The sequence below is a fragment of the Arthrobotrys flagrans genome (genome assembly GCF_004000055.1).
Source record: "Arthrobotrys flagrans strain CBS H-5679 chromosome Unknown unitig_8, whole genome shotgun sequence".
NCBI classification, from domain to species: Eukaryota; Fungi; Ascomycota; class Orbiliomycetes; order Orbiliales; family Orbiliaceae; genus Arthrobotrys; species Arthrobotrys flagrans.
The window spans coordinates 3998930-4015638 of NW_027137553.1; the positions used below are offsets into that span (position 1 = coordinate 3998930).

General features: G+C 47.3%; 3 protein-coding genes across 3 annotated transcripts; all 3 read left to right on the top strand.

The window, feature by feature from the left end:
- Positions 1-315: 315 nt before the first annotated feature.
- Positions 316-2222, top strand: DFL_007648 (uncharacterized protein; the record flags this gene model as incomplete). Its single annotated transcript, XM_067637262.1, has 4 exons — positions 316-569; positions 725-1471; positions 1530-1727; positions 1790-2222. The coding sequence occupies 4 exons, from the start codon at positions 316-318 to the stop codon at positions 2220-2222; spliced, it is 1632 nt and encodes a 543-aa protein (XP_067488797.1).
- A 1201-nt stretch (positions 2223-3423) lies between these two features.
- DFL_007649 (uncharacterized protein) lies at positions 3424-9422 on the top strand (the record flags this gene model as incomplete). Its single annotated transcript, XM_067637263.1, has 3 exons — positions 3424-7370; positions 7423-8789; positions 8851-9422. The coding sequence occupies 3 exons, from the start codon at positions 3424-3426 to the stop codon at positions 9420-9422; spliced, it is 5886 nt and encodes a 1961-aa protein (XP_067488798.1).
- Positions 9423-10682: 1260 nt separating this feature from the next.
- On the top strand, positions 10683-16506 carry DFL_007650 (uncharacterized protein; the record flags this gene model as incomplete). The annotated part of the gene is made up of 2 exons (XM_067637265.1): positions 10683-16200; positions 16295-16506. The coding sequence occupies 2 exons, from the start codon at positions 10683-10685 to the stop codon at positions 16504-16506; spliced, it is 5730 nt and encodes a 1909-aa protein (XP_067488799.1).
- Positions 16507-16709: the final 203 nt, after the last annotated feature.

The following is a 16709-nucleotide window of genomic DNA, read 5'->3' on the forward strand; positions in this document are numbered from 1 at the left end:
GTACCATTAGCAGATTACTTAAGTCCTTACTGTGTGGAAGAATTGGGGTGTGTCAGCATATTCGCCTCGGGCGATTATTAGTACCTTCCTAGTAATCACGGCACTTCAAACCTTCCTCGTTGAATTTTGGGGGTGGATCGATTAAAAATTTATGGAAGGGAAAGGAAAGGGGTTACCTTTCACACTTTTCTTGATCAAGTATACCTCCTCCTCCTCCTCCTCTTTCATGTTGTTTTTTTGTATATATCGGCAAATTGGCTACGTTTCGACACATTGGCATCTGCCGACGATCGCGAACTTTATCAAAGATACACCATGAACTCTTCAGTTCCAATTGCTGACTCGATTCGCGAGTCACTTTCGATTATTAGCCTCACACCTGGAAGTATTGTGTTGTATACCGCCTTGGCTGTCGTTTTGCCTCTGGTGTACACGTTCGCTACTACGAGCTTAAATGCTGGGAAACCGACGAAGGATGGCGAACCGCCTATGCCGCCATACTGGATCCCGTTTGTGGGACATGCATTCAGTTTGATGGGCAGTTTGGACAAGTTGCATGGTGGTTATAGGTGTGTTAACCCCTTGGTCACTGTGCGTTCACAGATATGCGCATTTACCAGGACATCAAGTCGGGCTTTGAGCTATAGCTAAAGACGACGTTTGAGGAAGCATTTGTGTTTTCTACGAGTGGTTGCGCTAATATTTTCTATTTTTTGGATAATAGAAAAGTTGATGGTCGCCTAGGAAAACCTCGTACCCTCGTTGTATTCGGCCAGAAAATATATTTTATTACAGATCCAGCTTCCATTCTGTTGATGTGGCGCAAGGGCAAGACGGTTGTATTCGAGCCGATGATCGAATTTGTAATGAAAAACCTCTTCGGTGCCCCGGACAGTTGTGTCAAAGTCTTGTCTGTGGGACAGCCAGGTATCGACCAGAGAGGCTTAGAAGGTCAAATCGAATGGACAAAGATCGTACATAAGTGGTATCTTCAGGAATTGAATCTTGGAACGCCTGGTTTGGAGAGCCTGACGAGGGAGTTTATCCGAGAACTGAACCTTGAGTTAGAGAAACATATCGGAAACGAGTTCGAGCAGATTGATCTATTCGCCTGGGTCAAGAAGATAATGTTTCCGGTTTCTGGACGTGCACTTTATGGCCACAGGCTACGGATTGACGACGAATTTGCTCGTAACTTCTGGAAATGGGATAGCGGTTTCCTCGAGTTGAGCAAGGTGTTCCCCGATTTTCTGATTCCAGGGGTTCGGGCAGCAAGAGCTAAGGTTCTCGATGAATTTGTTAGATGGCGCCTGGAGGTTCAAGACCTGGCGGAAAGCATTGATGAGGACGTATCTTGGGAAGAAAATATTGGGGCTAGATTGATTAGAAATCGTGTCAAACTGAATAGACAGGTTTTCGCCGAAGATGACCATATCGCACATGCTTCGATCCACATGTCTCTATTTTGGGGGTACGTACATGGCCGAATCTCGTTATTGAGAGCACTGCTGACCATCAATTTGCCTTAGCCTCGAAGCAAATGCTATTCCTGCAACCTGTTGGCTGATTGCATATGTTCTATTCACACCTGGTCTTCTTGAAAGATTAAAGGCTGAGGTCATGTCGTGTGCTGAGGATCCCGTCAAAGGCTCTTCCTTGCCAACCTTTAATATTGATAAATTGACCAAACTTACCCTTCTTAATGCCGTTTGGCAAGAGGCACTGAGGTATGCTACAAATGCTTTTTCTTCATTAGCCAAAGCCATACCGTGCTAATTCTACCATACAGACTTGGGGTTTCGTCTCTTTCACCTCGTGTTGTTATTGAGGATACCGAGATTGATGGATACATGTATAAAAAGGGAGGCATGATCCAGGGTCTCTCTCCACTTGTTCAAATGGAAGAAGAATACTGGGGTAAAGATGTCAATGAGTTTAAGCCCGACCGGTGGCTACCTTACCCTGGCGAGGACTCAACTGCAGCCACAAAGCGAATCCGAGAATCGCAGTCCAAGCTCAGGCCGTTTGGTGGAGGTACGACTGTGTGCCCTGGAAGACACTTCGCAGCACAAGAGATTCTGGCAATGGTAGCTGTTCTCATCACGTCGTTCGAGTGGGATACGATAGGTGGAAAGGTTCCTGAGATTAATCGGGATTTCTTTGGAGCGGGAGGTTTACCCGCGAAGGACGACGTTAAAGTCAAACTGAGACGACGGGCGTAGTTTGCTATTTGCAAATGATTTCTTTATATTCTCTTTACAAATTACTATGACCGTATGAATGAATATTACGACACAATGAGCCTCACGCTGAAAGTCTCAAGACTAATTAACATTGGTGCCGTTCCTTCGATAGACGTGTGTGGGTTCTACGGCTGTTACGAGACTGGTATCCAGCTGTTGGGTTTGGCAACACAATTTGGCTCTAAAATCGCACACTTTGCTCAACAATTTACGGCTTCCGGCGCGGAATATACCGCCTCGATTCAGAGCCAATGGTCAACAGAAGTATATTTACGAAGTAGCTAGCTGGCAGAAGTATAAATTAGTTGAACATCTATCGACATGGCAATACGTCAAAATTATATTGAATCGGGATTTAATAATAGCTATTTGCATCCTTCCTTAAGCGGTAAGTGAGAATAGACACACCCACGCAATCCGAGGATCAAGCAACTGGCCGCTTCAATTATACTCCTCCTCAAGCTGGTTATTCGATTCTATTCAACGCAAAACCGGTCAAGCTCCAGAACAGTAAACAGGTACAGGCTGTGCATGGGACATCCCTGTCTCGGTTTAGAGACTGCTTTGGGAAGAATCACAATCAACTGGCGACTGTGGCCACCTTGGATTCCTTTCGCCGCTAACCTCAACGATCCCAGATCTGATGTTGTGCTCCAACTTCAGCACTCAGAAACCGATTAAATCTTTCCTCAAAAGCTATCTCGATTGTGGTTTTTTCGTTATCAAGTCAATATTTTTATCTTATAGTGTTTTATTTGCCTGAGTTTCGAAGCTGGTTTTCGGCTGCTGCTCGTCAACGGCACCTTGTGTTGAGCGGCCAAATTCGCCATCCTCCCGCTTACAGATTGAGTTGACTGCTGTGGAGATACCACAAGCTTACATCCGACCTCCGCGACCTCGACTAACCTAGTGCTTTCCCTATCCTAAGCATCACTATTTACCTAAAAACTATACATATTGGAAAAGACGAGAAGTACGGGAATGGTACGAGCCCTGGATGTGGATACTTCTATCGATGGCGATGAGCATCATTGCACCCCTGTGCTTCGGCCACCCATATCTCATTACTAGATACTAACGTCAATTGTCATATCACAGGCACTTCTATAGAATAGACACACTCTCGTATCGCTATCACTACGATTGAAGCGCTTTTCGTCGCAGCATCGCCGGGCCTAACATGGATTCCTCCCAGGATGCCGTTGCATCCACACCGAAGTCGCCCAGCACGAGTACGCCTGATGGAACTTCCTTCTTCGAGCAGCTAGGCATACCAAGAGTCGATGAATTCGCGCCGAAAGAGGAAACCTCTACTCCGATACCTCCATCGATAGTAGAACCGCCTGTCGATGACGGATCCCCGGCCCATACCCATCACCCCACTACCGAAACATTATCCCAACAGCCAGAAGTACCTGAACAGGAGCAGACACTACGGCCCGCAAATATACCTCGTCTCGATTCCGATAATCTCATTACTACCTGTCACGTCTCGGACATCACGGTTGGTTGTCTTAAATGTCAAGCGAAGAGTGCCGAGCTGTTGGCTGCAGGCGAGGTTACAAACTGGGAGACGATACACCAGCAGCATTTACACGAAATGGATGAAGATGACGGCAAAGATGGCCTAGAAATGGCGGCCAAGCGCCCGAGCCAGCCAACTGTGGTACCCGGAGAAGGCCCGGGTAGTCTGGATGGCGCTGAATCGAGAGGTCAAGATGGCGACGTACCAGATACTAAGGATATTGGGTTTACGCCGGAACCCTTCGAAAAGCTCGGAGTGGTAGAAGATCCATTTGAAACATTGAAGCGAGACTCTATAGCGCATACTGCCTCCTTCCCGATAGTCCCAGAACCTCAAACGGCCGCTGGCCCGCCATCGAACCCGTTCGGGACAGATAGTGCTGCCGATGACTCGTTCTTTGGGTCTGTGGGGAAAGAGGAGAAGCCTGTGCAAGCCTCAGATTCAAATTTCTTCGGGGATGAAGGAACCTCTGGGGACGACTTCTTTTCCAACGTTAATTCGAATGGTGTGCCGGCACCTCCAGTACTTGAAAGGGCAGCGACCGAGGATCTAGCAATGGGCACGGGTGTTGAGGATGAGGACAATAGATTCACAGAAGGGATGCCGCTTTTCAGCGGGCAACCTGTTAATGAGGAGGACTTTTTCTCACGGTCTAAAACTCCAATTGATTCCAGTACTGATGACGAGGAGGCCACATTTTTTGATAACCCAAATGCCTTGAAACGAAAGAGTACAGCATTTGTATCTGGTTTGCCGGAAGAGCCCGTGGCTACAAAGGTGGATGCTACGGAAAAACCGAAGGAAGATCTAGCATCAAAGTGGAAAGCAGCCTTGGGCGATGACGATGATTTCTTCGCGGATGAAGAAGAGGAAGAAACTGAAACTTCGACGACACAACAGCAAAGTGCACAGCCGGCTTGGTTTGACGATAGTGAGGATTTCTTAATGGATGAAGAAGATAAGTCTTCTGCACCCGCGCAAAATCCAGCTCAATCGTCCCAACCGGCCGTGCAATCAAGTGTGCAGCCTGCATCGTCGAGATATCTACCATCAGCAGTTGCGCAGCAGCAACACCTCGCTGGTTTTACAGCAGCGCCCGCCAGTAACTTCCAGGCTTCAAGACCAACTCATGCACCCTCTCCATATGCTGCTGCATTTCCTGCGGCTCAGACGCAAGCGGGGACCCCGAAAGTTGAATCATTCGTAGACAAAACTAGTAGTTATGCCTCACCCTATGATCTCCCGGACGATATCGTGAAGCCTATCAGGAAAAAACCAGCGCCCGTGCAGCAACCTCCAGCTTATGGAGCAGGCCATTACTATGGGCCACCAGGTTCGGCCAGCTCTGGCCACTCCGGACAATCTATGTTTAGTCCCGGCCCACCAGGTGGCCTAGGATCTCCAGCTGATATCAGGGGTAGGTCCGGTTATTCTGGCCAGGCAGTTCCGCCTCCTGGGCAGCCAGGAATCCCACCTACTCCCAATGCCCAACCTCAAAAAGCTGCGAAACCCCAGACCAGCGATTTCTTTGAAGAGCTGCCTATCAGCTTGCCTAAGCGACCTGCAAGTGGAGCGTCGGTGAGCAAGTATACGCCTGGAGGACGCGCTCCAAGTACCGGCGCGCCGATGGGACCTCCCCCGACCTCGGCTCCCGGAATGGGCCGCAGTCCTAGTTATACTGGCCCTCCATCGCGGCCCACGTCCGTAGAGCCTGCCTATGGCTCGCCGCCTGTTGGGTCGCTTGGAACACGGCAACCCTATGCGTCGTCGCCAGCCCTAGCACATTCTCCACTAGCTCATGCCGCGTCGGCCTACGCTGTTCCCCCCGGACCAACGACTCCCAGCTATGCACCAAAACCGTCACCTAATGCCGGATTGTATGCACCTCCCCCCAGCGCGGTTCGCGGGACGTCTCCATATGCCCAGCGCCCAAATGCGCCTCCTGGAGCACCGACAAGGACGTCCAGCATGTCAAGCGATGGACGGTACGCTCCAACTCACGGACAAGATAATGTTGGGCTAGGTCTGTCCGCCCCAGAAGGCCTAGCAAATGGACACACATCTTCTGCAAGGCCACCTTCAAGGGACAGACCGGGTACAATGGATAGTATGAAAGCTCACGCTCTTGGTGGAGTCGCGGAGGAAGACGAAGAAGGAAATGCACCAGCACGTTCTTCATTCGACAAAGGTCCTCCTCCACCAGTATCCGGCTTGAACCGATATAATCCTAGTAATAGACAGACACCTCCTCCTCCTGCAACTAATCCAGCATTGTCGCATCTCACATCGCCTCCCCAGAGGTCTCAGTCTCCTGGAAAATATACACCGGCCGGATATCAGACTCATACCGCTACATCCTCCCTTAGCTCGTCAGTACTCTCACCAACAGACATGCCAAATGGCTTTGCACCCCCGAAGCGCTCAGCTACACAGTCCCCCGGGTTTGCCGCTTTCCGGTCTCAAAATATGCACGGAATTCAGCGCCCTAGTTCTGCCGCTGCGCATGCTACCAACTATACGAATACGTATTCCCCAATTGACGCCCGTCGCCCCTCTTTTCCTGTTCAATCATATCCAGCAGCACCTGCGCCGCCGCCACAAAACTTTATGGCACCCCCGCCTGGAAGCATAGAAGCTAGTGATCCCCTGGAAAGATGGAAAGGTGCACCTTTGTTCTGTTGGGGTTTCGGTGGAAACATTATTACCATGTTCCCGGTTCATACTAGTAGATGGAATGCAGAAACAGGTCAACAAATGATCAAGACATCATTGGGTGAGGTTAAAAGCCGACAAGCAAAGGATGTCCTCAAGGGAGATGATTTCTTCGATGACCTTGGCAAATTCCCTGGTCCAGTATTTGGTGGTCGAACTGGGGCCAAGGGAAGAAAGAAAGAAATCTCCTCGTGGATGGAAGCTAAGATCTTGAAACTCGAGGGCGAGTACACTAGATTCAGAGACCCGAGGAGCATGGAGAAAGTTATTTTGTGGAAAATCGTGAAGTTATGCTTAGAGAATGATGGGATGTTGGTTGGGAAAAAGGAAGTCCAAGACGCAGTTCGGCAAATTATTAGCCCAGAGAGTGAAACCCTAGAACTTCCTCGTCCGAAAAACGCGCTCCAGCAGTCAACCGTCTTCGATAGTAATGCCTTGGAGGCAATCCGAACACGTCTTATGAAAGGGGACAGAGATGCTGCGGTATGGTTCGCGATCGAGAATAGGCAATGGGCTCACGCGATCTTGATTTCCTCGACGACATCACCTGAATTGTATAAGCGGACTGTTCAAGAGTTCGTGAAACAGGAAGTCAAGAGTAGCGATGGTACTGAACAGCCGGGTATGCAGAGCTTAGCTGTTCTATACGAAGTCTTCGCCGGGAATTGGGAAGAGTCGATTGATGATCTCGTGCCCGCTAGCACGAGAATGGGGATGACAATGATCAATACAACGGGTGGTCAAAACGCAAACCCCTTGGAGGGCTTGGAGAAATGGAGGGAGACTTTAGGTTTAATGCTAGGTAATCGGAGTAATAATGATATTCAGGCTATTGCAAAACTTGGGTCGTTACTCGAGAGCTATAACCGTATCGAAGCTGCACACGTTTGGTACGTTTACAACTTCAGTAGATTTCCTCTCCTTAGCTAACATTATGTGAAGCTATTTATTCTCGATGCCAGCTGCTATCTTTTCCGGAGCAGAGGAATCAAGCAAGAGCATTTTCTCACTACTTGGCGCTAATCACGTCAACAACCCGTTTCACTATGGCCGAGACCTCGATGCCATAATCTTATCGGAAATCTATGAATACGCCCTCTCACTCATGCCTGGCGCTCCCACCCTAACGAATTTCCCTCATCTGTTACCCTTCAAATTACATCATGCTCAAGTTCTCGCACAGTATGGCTTCAAGAATGAAGCACAGAAATACACAGAAGCAATTTCGGCATCCTTCAAGATTAGTGGTCGACCACAACCCTACCTCCATGGGTTACTGCTAGAAGGTATCAACGAGCTCGCTCAGCGCCTTAGCCAAGCGCCTCGAGACAGCAGTAGTGGATCCCTTCTGAGTAATTTACCAGGCCTTGGGGTCTCTAGGGGCGGTGTCCTTGCTGGTATGCAAGGAATGCTCGATGCCCTCGTCAATGGCGGGGACCAGCAAGATGTACCCACGCCTGCTGGTATCAATGGCAGCACTGGGGCGCCTGCGCATGCACCGATAGCAGAAGGTCAATTCGCGAGCCCACCAGCCACGTCGGGTTTGGATAGAGTACACAGTGGGCCAGACTTATACGGTATCGGATCCGGTGGTTACACACCTTATAACCCTGCCCAGCCACCTCCGAGTGCTACACCGGTTGGGGCGATGAAGCCAGCATCTGCTGCCGCAAATAGGTATGCACCAAAGACATCGGGTGCTGGATCCTATACCCCTCACGCTCCAACCTCGGCACCCCAAACCACCGAATCTGCAACGCCCGAATACGGAGGGTATGGAAGTTATGACGCGACCGCTAGTCACGAAGGATATGGTTATGGGCCAAGCTTACAACCTACACCACAGCAGACACTTCAACAGCGTGCAGAAAAAGCGGCTGAAGCGGCTAACGGGTATGGCGGGTACCAACCATCGCCTATGCCACAAGCCGCGGTCCCAATGTCGCCTCCTTCATTTGACCCTGGTCCCAATTCTTCCAGCTCTCAAGTTCCATCAGCGGCAAATGATACTTCGGCATCTACCAACAACAGTGGGTATGAGCCATCCGGTTACGGATACGAACCTCCTACTACGGAATTCCAACCTTACGTCCCGTCACCTGATAATTCAGATGACGAAGGCGAGGCCAAGAAGCCAAAGAAGAAAGGGGGAATCATAGATCTTGATGACGGGTTTGGAGCCGGAGGAAGCTCGGCAAACGATTCCTCTGCCGCCGCCAAAAAGAAAAAGGAAGAGGAAGAAGAAGAAAATAGAAAGATGGTCGCCGCAATCGCACAAAAAGAGAAGGAAGAGGAAGAAAAACGGAAGAGTAAGTTACTGATTTCACTTTTCAATGAAAGTCTGAATTTTCCACTAACACCGTCTGACAGAAGAAGCGAAATCCGGCGGCTGGTTCGGCGGCTGGTTCGGTGGCAAGAAAGATCCCAACGCTCCTGTAGTCCATAAGGCAAAACTCGGAGAAGAGAGCTCTTTCTATTTCGACCCCGAAACAAAGAGATGGGTGAATAAAAGGGCAGGATCAACCACTGGTTCTGCCGGAATAACCGCCAGCGGAACACCACCACCACCAAAGAGGCTCGGCTCCCCTGCAATAATCGGAGGACCTCCGAGCAGACCCCCTAGCGGCCCACCTTCAGGTCTTGGCACTCCACGACCTGGAACAAGTAGTAGTATAGACAGTGTAGGTTTAAGCAGTATCCCACGACCACCACCATCTGCACCGCCTACAAGTGCACCAACAACTGCACCATCTGGTGGACTTGCTCCACCGGCTCCAAGTGGCCTCGCAGGTAGTAGAGACCCGAGCCCCAGCAGACCGCCTCCACGGCCGGCTACTACTAGTAAAGTCGACGATATGGAGGAGTTGCTGAGCGGCGGCGGAGGTGCACGAAAACCAACAGCAAAAGCGAAGGGAAGGAAGAGGTACGTGGAGGTATTGTAGACACATTGTATTTTACGATTTTTTTGGTTCTACCTTGAACTTTAGGAAGCCAGGACGTGGAACGATGGGTTTTGTATTATGATACTACTATTTGTGTCTTTTTATGCTTCTATGTTTTCGCTCTACGATATCATTGACGAGAGGTTATTGCCAGCTTTTTAAGGCATTTGAATAGGTTTTAATGTAGAACTTGTTAGGCTTACTATTGGGAAAGTCTTTCTACAACTTCATATTTTCCTATAGCATTGTGATGAAGATTAAAACTGTCGAATGAGATCAGTTAGATACAGGAGAGCGACCTTCAGTTCCGGCAACATGCAACAAGCAGAACGCAAAATCTCGAATTTGATTGATAGATAAATGTCATGATATCGATAATCAATAAGCCTGCGGCACTAACGGCCACAGATATCTAGTTACAGTAAACGTGAAACAAAATGATGCTAGTAGATTCGGAGTCGACTAGGCCAACACAAAATATTGACAACAACAACATTTGCATTCCACGGATCATGATCGAAGTGACCACCGGATAATAATTCAGTTTCACACCGTACGGGGTTTTAAAGAATTCCTAGCACCATTTGACAACTATAATAAGTTTTTAAAAAAGCTTAAGGGGTCTTCATTGCTCTGGAAGCCGCAGTAAAATATACGACGGGTTTCCCGTCTTAGAATCCTTCAGTTCCCTATAATAAACTTATGAACTACACTATTAGTCGACTTCACAGCTCACGAACAAAAACCAAGCCCAAAATTGCCAAAGAAAAATAAGATATGGAGGGTAAAAAGATAGTTTAGCTACTCGCACGGCCCCGATAGGGCTCGAACCTATACTGTCCCATACCATTGATATATGGGAAGTGCATCCAATTACACCACGGGTCCTCGCTGACGATGCTTTGAACATTTCGTCCGTTATAAACTGGATATGCTACCGAATTAAGTAGTAGTTCAGTCCACCCAAGCTAGAGAAATGCACGCCAGAAAGTCTACAACGGTGGAGTCAATTTCGTCAAAAAATCAGGCATGCCTAGTGTATATCGAAAATGATCCAAAAAGGCAAGACTATGAGAGCAATCAATGGGAGTTTTTTCTACTTAAACGCGGGGTATCTAGGACCACCAGGTGGTGTTTACAGTTGACATCTGTCACGACTTTGTCGACAATTGTCAACTCAAGCGCCAGGATTAATCCGTTTTCAAGTTTTCTTCGTAGAAACAAATTCTCTTCCCTCGTTTTCTTGAGTTCATATTGGCAATGGCTACGCTTGATACTGCGTCTATACGATCTAGTAATGAACGCGAGGTCGCCCAATACCTTCGAGAACTGGCTGAGGAAGGGGACGTCGAAAATACCACACAACAACTTATCGATGCCGTTGAGAGAGGCTCCATCCCGCCTTCAACTTTGAAAATATGGTTGAGCATATCACATAGCCCGGCTGTATTAAAACAGGCATTAGAACAAGATATCTCAGTTCGCATCCGCAAAATTGCTATCGAGCAACTTGAGAAACTACTCAGATCCCGCAAATGGAGGGATACTTGGAATGGCCTCGGGGCCGTAGAAGGGTTTATGAGTCTTTTTCGAAGTCTTTCTGCTTCTGATGTTCAAGATGCATGCCGTGCAATCGGTTCCAGTACGAAAGGAGCCGACTCCGAGAAGAGAGCAGTCATCACAGATCTCTTTAAAGCCCTTGAAAACCAAACCTTGGACACCCGTCCTCTCATCGAATGCTATCAATATCTCCTACCTGGATCTGCGAAAGATCATATTGCCGAGATAGTAGATGCAGAGATGCAAGAAGGCAACCACCGTCAAAAGGATCTTCTCTTACGGAACCACGCCGATGTCTTACGGGACAATTTCCTCAAAATGGTCCTTGACTACGATGGGCCAAACCGCCCGTGGCTCTTCGCATTGATGCGGGAGTACCCAGCCGCTCCTGGGACCAAAGCAAACTTATCTTCAACAATGGAGTTTTCCTTAGAGGTTCTTCGAAAGTTAGTAAAAGACGATCAGGTCCCTCAGATCTCCGATGAGGCTTTTGTGTTTGAAATCTCAGAACCTCTACTTCTGCGATGCCTCAAAAAGACTGTGGCTACGAGAACGCTGCAAGAAGTTGTCGACTTGATAACAGAATATATCAAGCGTCATCCATCTGTGGCCTCGATTATTAACGTTCCTATGTTATGCTGGGGTCCCGCCGCTGTTTCTTCCAAAAATAAGAAGACATTTGTCGAAAAGATTGTAGAGAGTTGGTTACAAACGCCCGAAATCTTCGGAAATTTGTTCCGATTACTTTTAGCCGAGGCAACTCCAAGCCGATATGGACGAGGGGTGGAGTTTGATGCCTTCAATTTTCTCATAACAAAATTCGATTCAAAAGACCGATATAAGCTCTTCAAGTTTTGCATCCAGTTTTCTACTATCAAGGAGGATGAAGTTGAGGTTGATTTCGATGAGGGTCTTTCCAGGACGACTGGCACTTTGATGTCTCACAGCATTCCAAATTTGAACGCTGAAGAAACCCTAGACCTATTCCTCCGGTTGCGTAGGGTGAGGGGTGATGAAATCGCTGGTAGCATATATATCGGGACTAAATATAGAACTGATTGTGACTTTTTCTCTCTTACGAAAGAAAAAGTTTCTGAACACAATCCTTCGGCACCTATCGATTTGGATCTGTGGCAAGTTCATTTCCTTCAACGGGCCTCCCAGCAAGAGGAAGCGGAGAGCCTTGCGAAACTACGCATTTCAGAGCGTAAAAAGGCGCAATCGACCCCAAATGAATCTCTCCGGGGTCTTCACGCGAGGGGTGTTTTGCTTTATGCTATAGCTAGTGGCTCCGTATCAATCTTAGGTGAAGTTGTTAATTGGACGAGGCGCTTGATTCGAGATCCCAATATCAACCTATTCTGCGATGTGCCTTCGGAGATCTATGGAGTATTATCCGGACTACCGTTGTCAATAGGAAAGGATGCCTCGCTGCTGCGGAAAGGAATCAAGCATGCGAACCGAATCATGAGCGATATATTCGATATCGTATGCTCAGGATTGAAGGATCCAGCTTTTCGCATTAGTATGTGGAGGGATGATTTTGAGTACTTCCACCAGGCGGCTTTTGAACGTGCCAACCGCTCGAACGAATTAAAAGAAAACTTCTCCGACGAAGAGATTTACAGTATCTTATGGGAAGACACTGTGCGACTTCTCCTGGACATAGAACAAAAGGTAATCGATAATCAGCAACTGCACGATGCCGATGAACGGTACCATAAGAAGTGGATCCGAGATTTCACAGGTCAGAATACACCAACCCTGGAGATTGATAGCAATAAGGTGCATCCGTCAACATATCGTTTCCTGGATACCTGGGCGAAAGAGCGCAATGAACTGTGGCGGAAACAACGAATATTGAAATGTCCTGAAGTTGCCACTCTCTCGGACCCGTACCCCCAGGGACTCCCTCTGCAATACCTCATCAAGCCGTTTTCCATGAAGCACGCCCCTCTTCTCGACGATCTAGTCCCATATATCGCATCTCGTGTGAAAGCTATCATTTTTCCTTCGGCAGAGCAAAGCCGAGCACTCATCTCCACGGAAAGCGATATAGCAACTAACCCTCTCGGCATTTTCGTTGAAGATTATCGATATGCCTTGGAACTATATCTTTCCAAAAATGTTCCAGAACAGGAAAGACAATCCCGCCTCGATTCCACATGGGCGTATGCCATTGGTCCCTTAAGTGAGGGCCGTATGAGTACCGAACAGGCGATTCGCTATTGGCAAGATAGCTTCACAGATGCCCTATATATGAAGAAGGAGGATGATGGGGGGTTCGTTAGATCTCAAAGTGAATTTATTGACGACAAGAATGAAACAGAAGAACATAAAAGGATTCGTGAAGCAGATCTAAAATGGCTCCAAAGTCTTTCAACTGGAACGAAACCAGACCCCCTGAGAATTCCAGCTTTTGATAGTGGAACTAGTATTCTAGAGTGGGACGCAATTCCGGACAAAGACGAGATCAAAGCCCATGCACTTGGCGAATTAACTTACATAGACGTTTCCACCAACCCCTATACCCGGTATTTGTTGGAGAACTACTCCAAATCTGGTAAAAAACATTTTCTCGAAACTATTTTAGCGCCTGCAGCACCAGGGAAAACCTACCAGCATAATACCTGGACTCGAGCTGGGAATCAAAAGGCCAAGTCTGCCTTTCAGCTGCAAGAAGCTCAAGTTTTATCGGCTCTATTATACCTTCAGACAAAGACCCTAGTTTCCGATCAATTGTTAACTTCTCCATTCCCATCTACTGACGATATCCGGTATCCTTCAATCCATCTGAGCACGGCGTGTTTGTCAAAACTAAGCACGGAAGAAACGAACGCCGATCTTCCCAAGACATTGAAGGGGTTAAGCTCTAATACCAAAGCCGCATTCAAAGCTCTAGAGGCACAAATTAGCTTTGTGCCTCCCGCACTCATCCTCAAGCTGACTGAAAATGCGTTCTCTAGCCTTAACTCGATGAACCAAGAGGATCTAGAGACTGAACTCCCAGCTCTTGAGTCTTTAGCATTTAATCTTCTCAGGGTTTTGGCGCGAAGTGACAGACCTAGATTGGCACTCGAACTCGCAATCCAAAGTATTTCCAAATATCCAGAATCCGTTTTCTGGTATAAACGCATTTTCACAATTGGATTCTTCCGTGATCTCACCCCATACGATGCTAATGAAGGAATATCAAAATTCGCGGAAACAGTCTTCACGCTACTAAACCAAATGGAGCAGGCTAAAAAGACTAAGAAAGCAAAGGCTGTGGACGAAAAGCCGTCAACGGAAGCAACAGACTCGAGGGCGAAAGGGCAAGACTCTCGGACAGAAGATCCTGGCCCTCCAGCAGAAAAGCCAAAATCCGAATCATCGAAGGATGAAACGGGGTTTGTCAAAGTTTCCACCATCAAGTTGCTCATAGAACTATTTGAAGACGGAGACTTTCTACCCAAGGCATCGCCACTCTCTAATATTCATACCTTGTGCAAGAAATCTTCCAATCTCGATATCCACAAAACGGTGATCTACTATTTGATTCGAGTGGTCAAATCTCCTCAGCCCCTAGAGGCTGAGTTTTTCTCAATTTTGTCTACTCTCGTTGCCAAAAGCTCGGAAACCGACATCTATAAATTGATACTCGAAATGTTTAACTTCTCTCTCAAGTCATCCAAACTCAACAGCGAAAATCAACCTCTCGCTATATCAGTGATCTCGAGTATATACAAAAAAGCTACCGACATCGAGATAGCGAAGCAAATAATCAAATACTTCACTGTCGCGCTTGACACACCCCTTTCCTCAGATACTGCAGTCCAAGTTCTTTTCCTGTCAATGGTGTCGAAGATGTCGAATGGAGATTTAGACTCAAAACTTCGAGATGCCTTGGTAGTGTACCTTCTCTGTTTACTGAAAATTTCGACACCTGAAGGCTATGATCAAATCTTGGACATCCTCGAGGAACTTGTTGCGGATTGTGGCAACGTCAACGAAACTGAACCCGTCACAGAAGCTCAGTGGATAAAATTCGAGGAAGCTATTGAACTACCAGACTGCCATCTCTGGAACACTGTCGCAAACAACAACAATCCAATACTCCTGAGGCTCGTCGAATTCCATAAAGACAGTCGAAAAATGCTAGGTTTAAACGTTGTATTCACGGAGAGAATCATGATCCCTATCATTAAGAAGCTCAACTCTCAATCATCTAGATACTTTTCTATCTTACTTCAGCAAAATGGCATCAACAAGACTGACCAGAAAACTTTTGAACTCCCACCAGCGTCAAAAACCATCGATCTTATCAAGACCGTTATTCAAAACGGTTTTGGGCAGGACATAATACCATTGATTCATGAATATGTCTCCTATGCAATATTCAATATAAACCCTCCAGGTGTCCTTGAGGGGTTGAACAAGAGATGTAACGATGATAAAAACTTCCGGGGTCTCAATTCGACTAAGAATTGGTGGCATTCATACGACATGGGCACTGGAGTCTCACAGAAAACCAACCTAATATCACTCATCCGAGCAAGGGTGGAAGCATCAGACAAAGAAACCATCGGCGCTTGTATCCGGGAACAATTTCTCAAGGTTTATAAAGCTACATTCTGGAGGGAAGCCAAAGACCTAGATTTCAAGGATTCAAACTACTTACTTGATATGCTCGAGCCGAAGCCACTTGACGCAACTTGGTTGAAATACATCCATCCGATACTCGAAGATACGGTCCAGTTCCTCAACTCCCTACACACCACGGAATGGGAACAAAATCTAGATAGAGAACCTCAGATACTTCCCGATACCTTCCGCTCCCAAATATGGCTTTTAAACATCCCTTCCCGGCAACGAAACGACCAAGATCAGCAAACTAGATGCCGAGTATTCGCAGAGGAGCTGATCAAGATGATCAATGATATCAGCACCTCCTGTGAATTCATTTCTAGAGTTTCTACTTTAAAAGAAGTTTTAAAATTAGCCCGTAATGATGCCGAGGATGACCTCGTCGTCGCTTCCCTCCTCGGCGACCTTGCAAACATCAAGTCTTCATCTATGGCTATCCAAGATTACACCCGGATCGAAATCGCTTCAACAATGCTGCACGGGCGAAACATCACCAAGAACACATCCATAAAAGAAACAACCGATGGTATGATTCAATCTTGGAAAATGTGTCAGACGGAAGGTGTGAGAAGATTTGGGTATTCTGCAGAATGTGAGTTCATGATTACACATACCTAACTAAATTTGGCCCCATCAATTCGCTATCAAAGAAGAAGAATTAAAAACTGACATATTCGGTTGAATAGCGCTGGAACTTCGAATTCCCAGCGAAGAACCACCCAAGGCCGCGGAAGTAAAGCGTAAGCCAAGATGTGTCCAGCAGAGGCCAGGCAGGAGAGCGAGAACCTCTGAAATGGAATCACGTTGGGGCCTTCCCAACCTCCAACCCTACAAGACTACGAGACCTGCACCTCAACAACACGCCAAACGGGGTCGGGGTCGGGGTCGACTGCGTTGATCGAATTCAAAAATCGAGGCCTTCATGCAAGCTGTACAAAGCATTCAATTGCATTTAATATTCGGATGAGAATTTAGTCTTATTAAAACTAATGACCGGGGTAGACCCCTGCAGCTCAGCCGTTGTACTCCTGCAAGCCTTTGAAAACTTGTACCTTCAAGCCCTTTTATATACAAATCTTAAAATTTAACTTAGAGATTTTT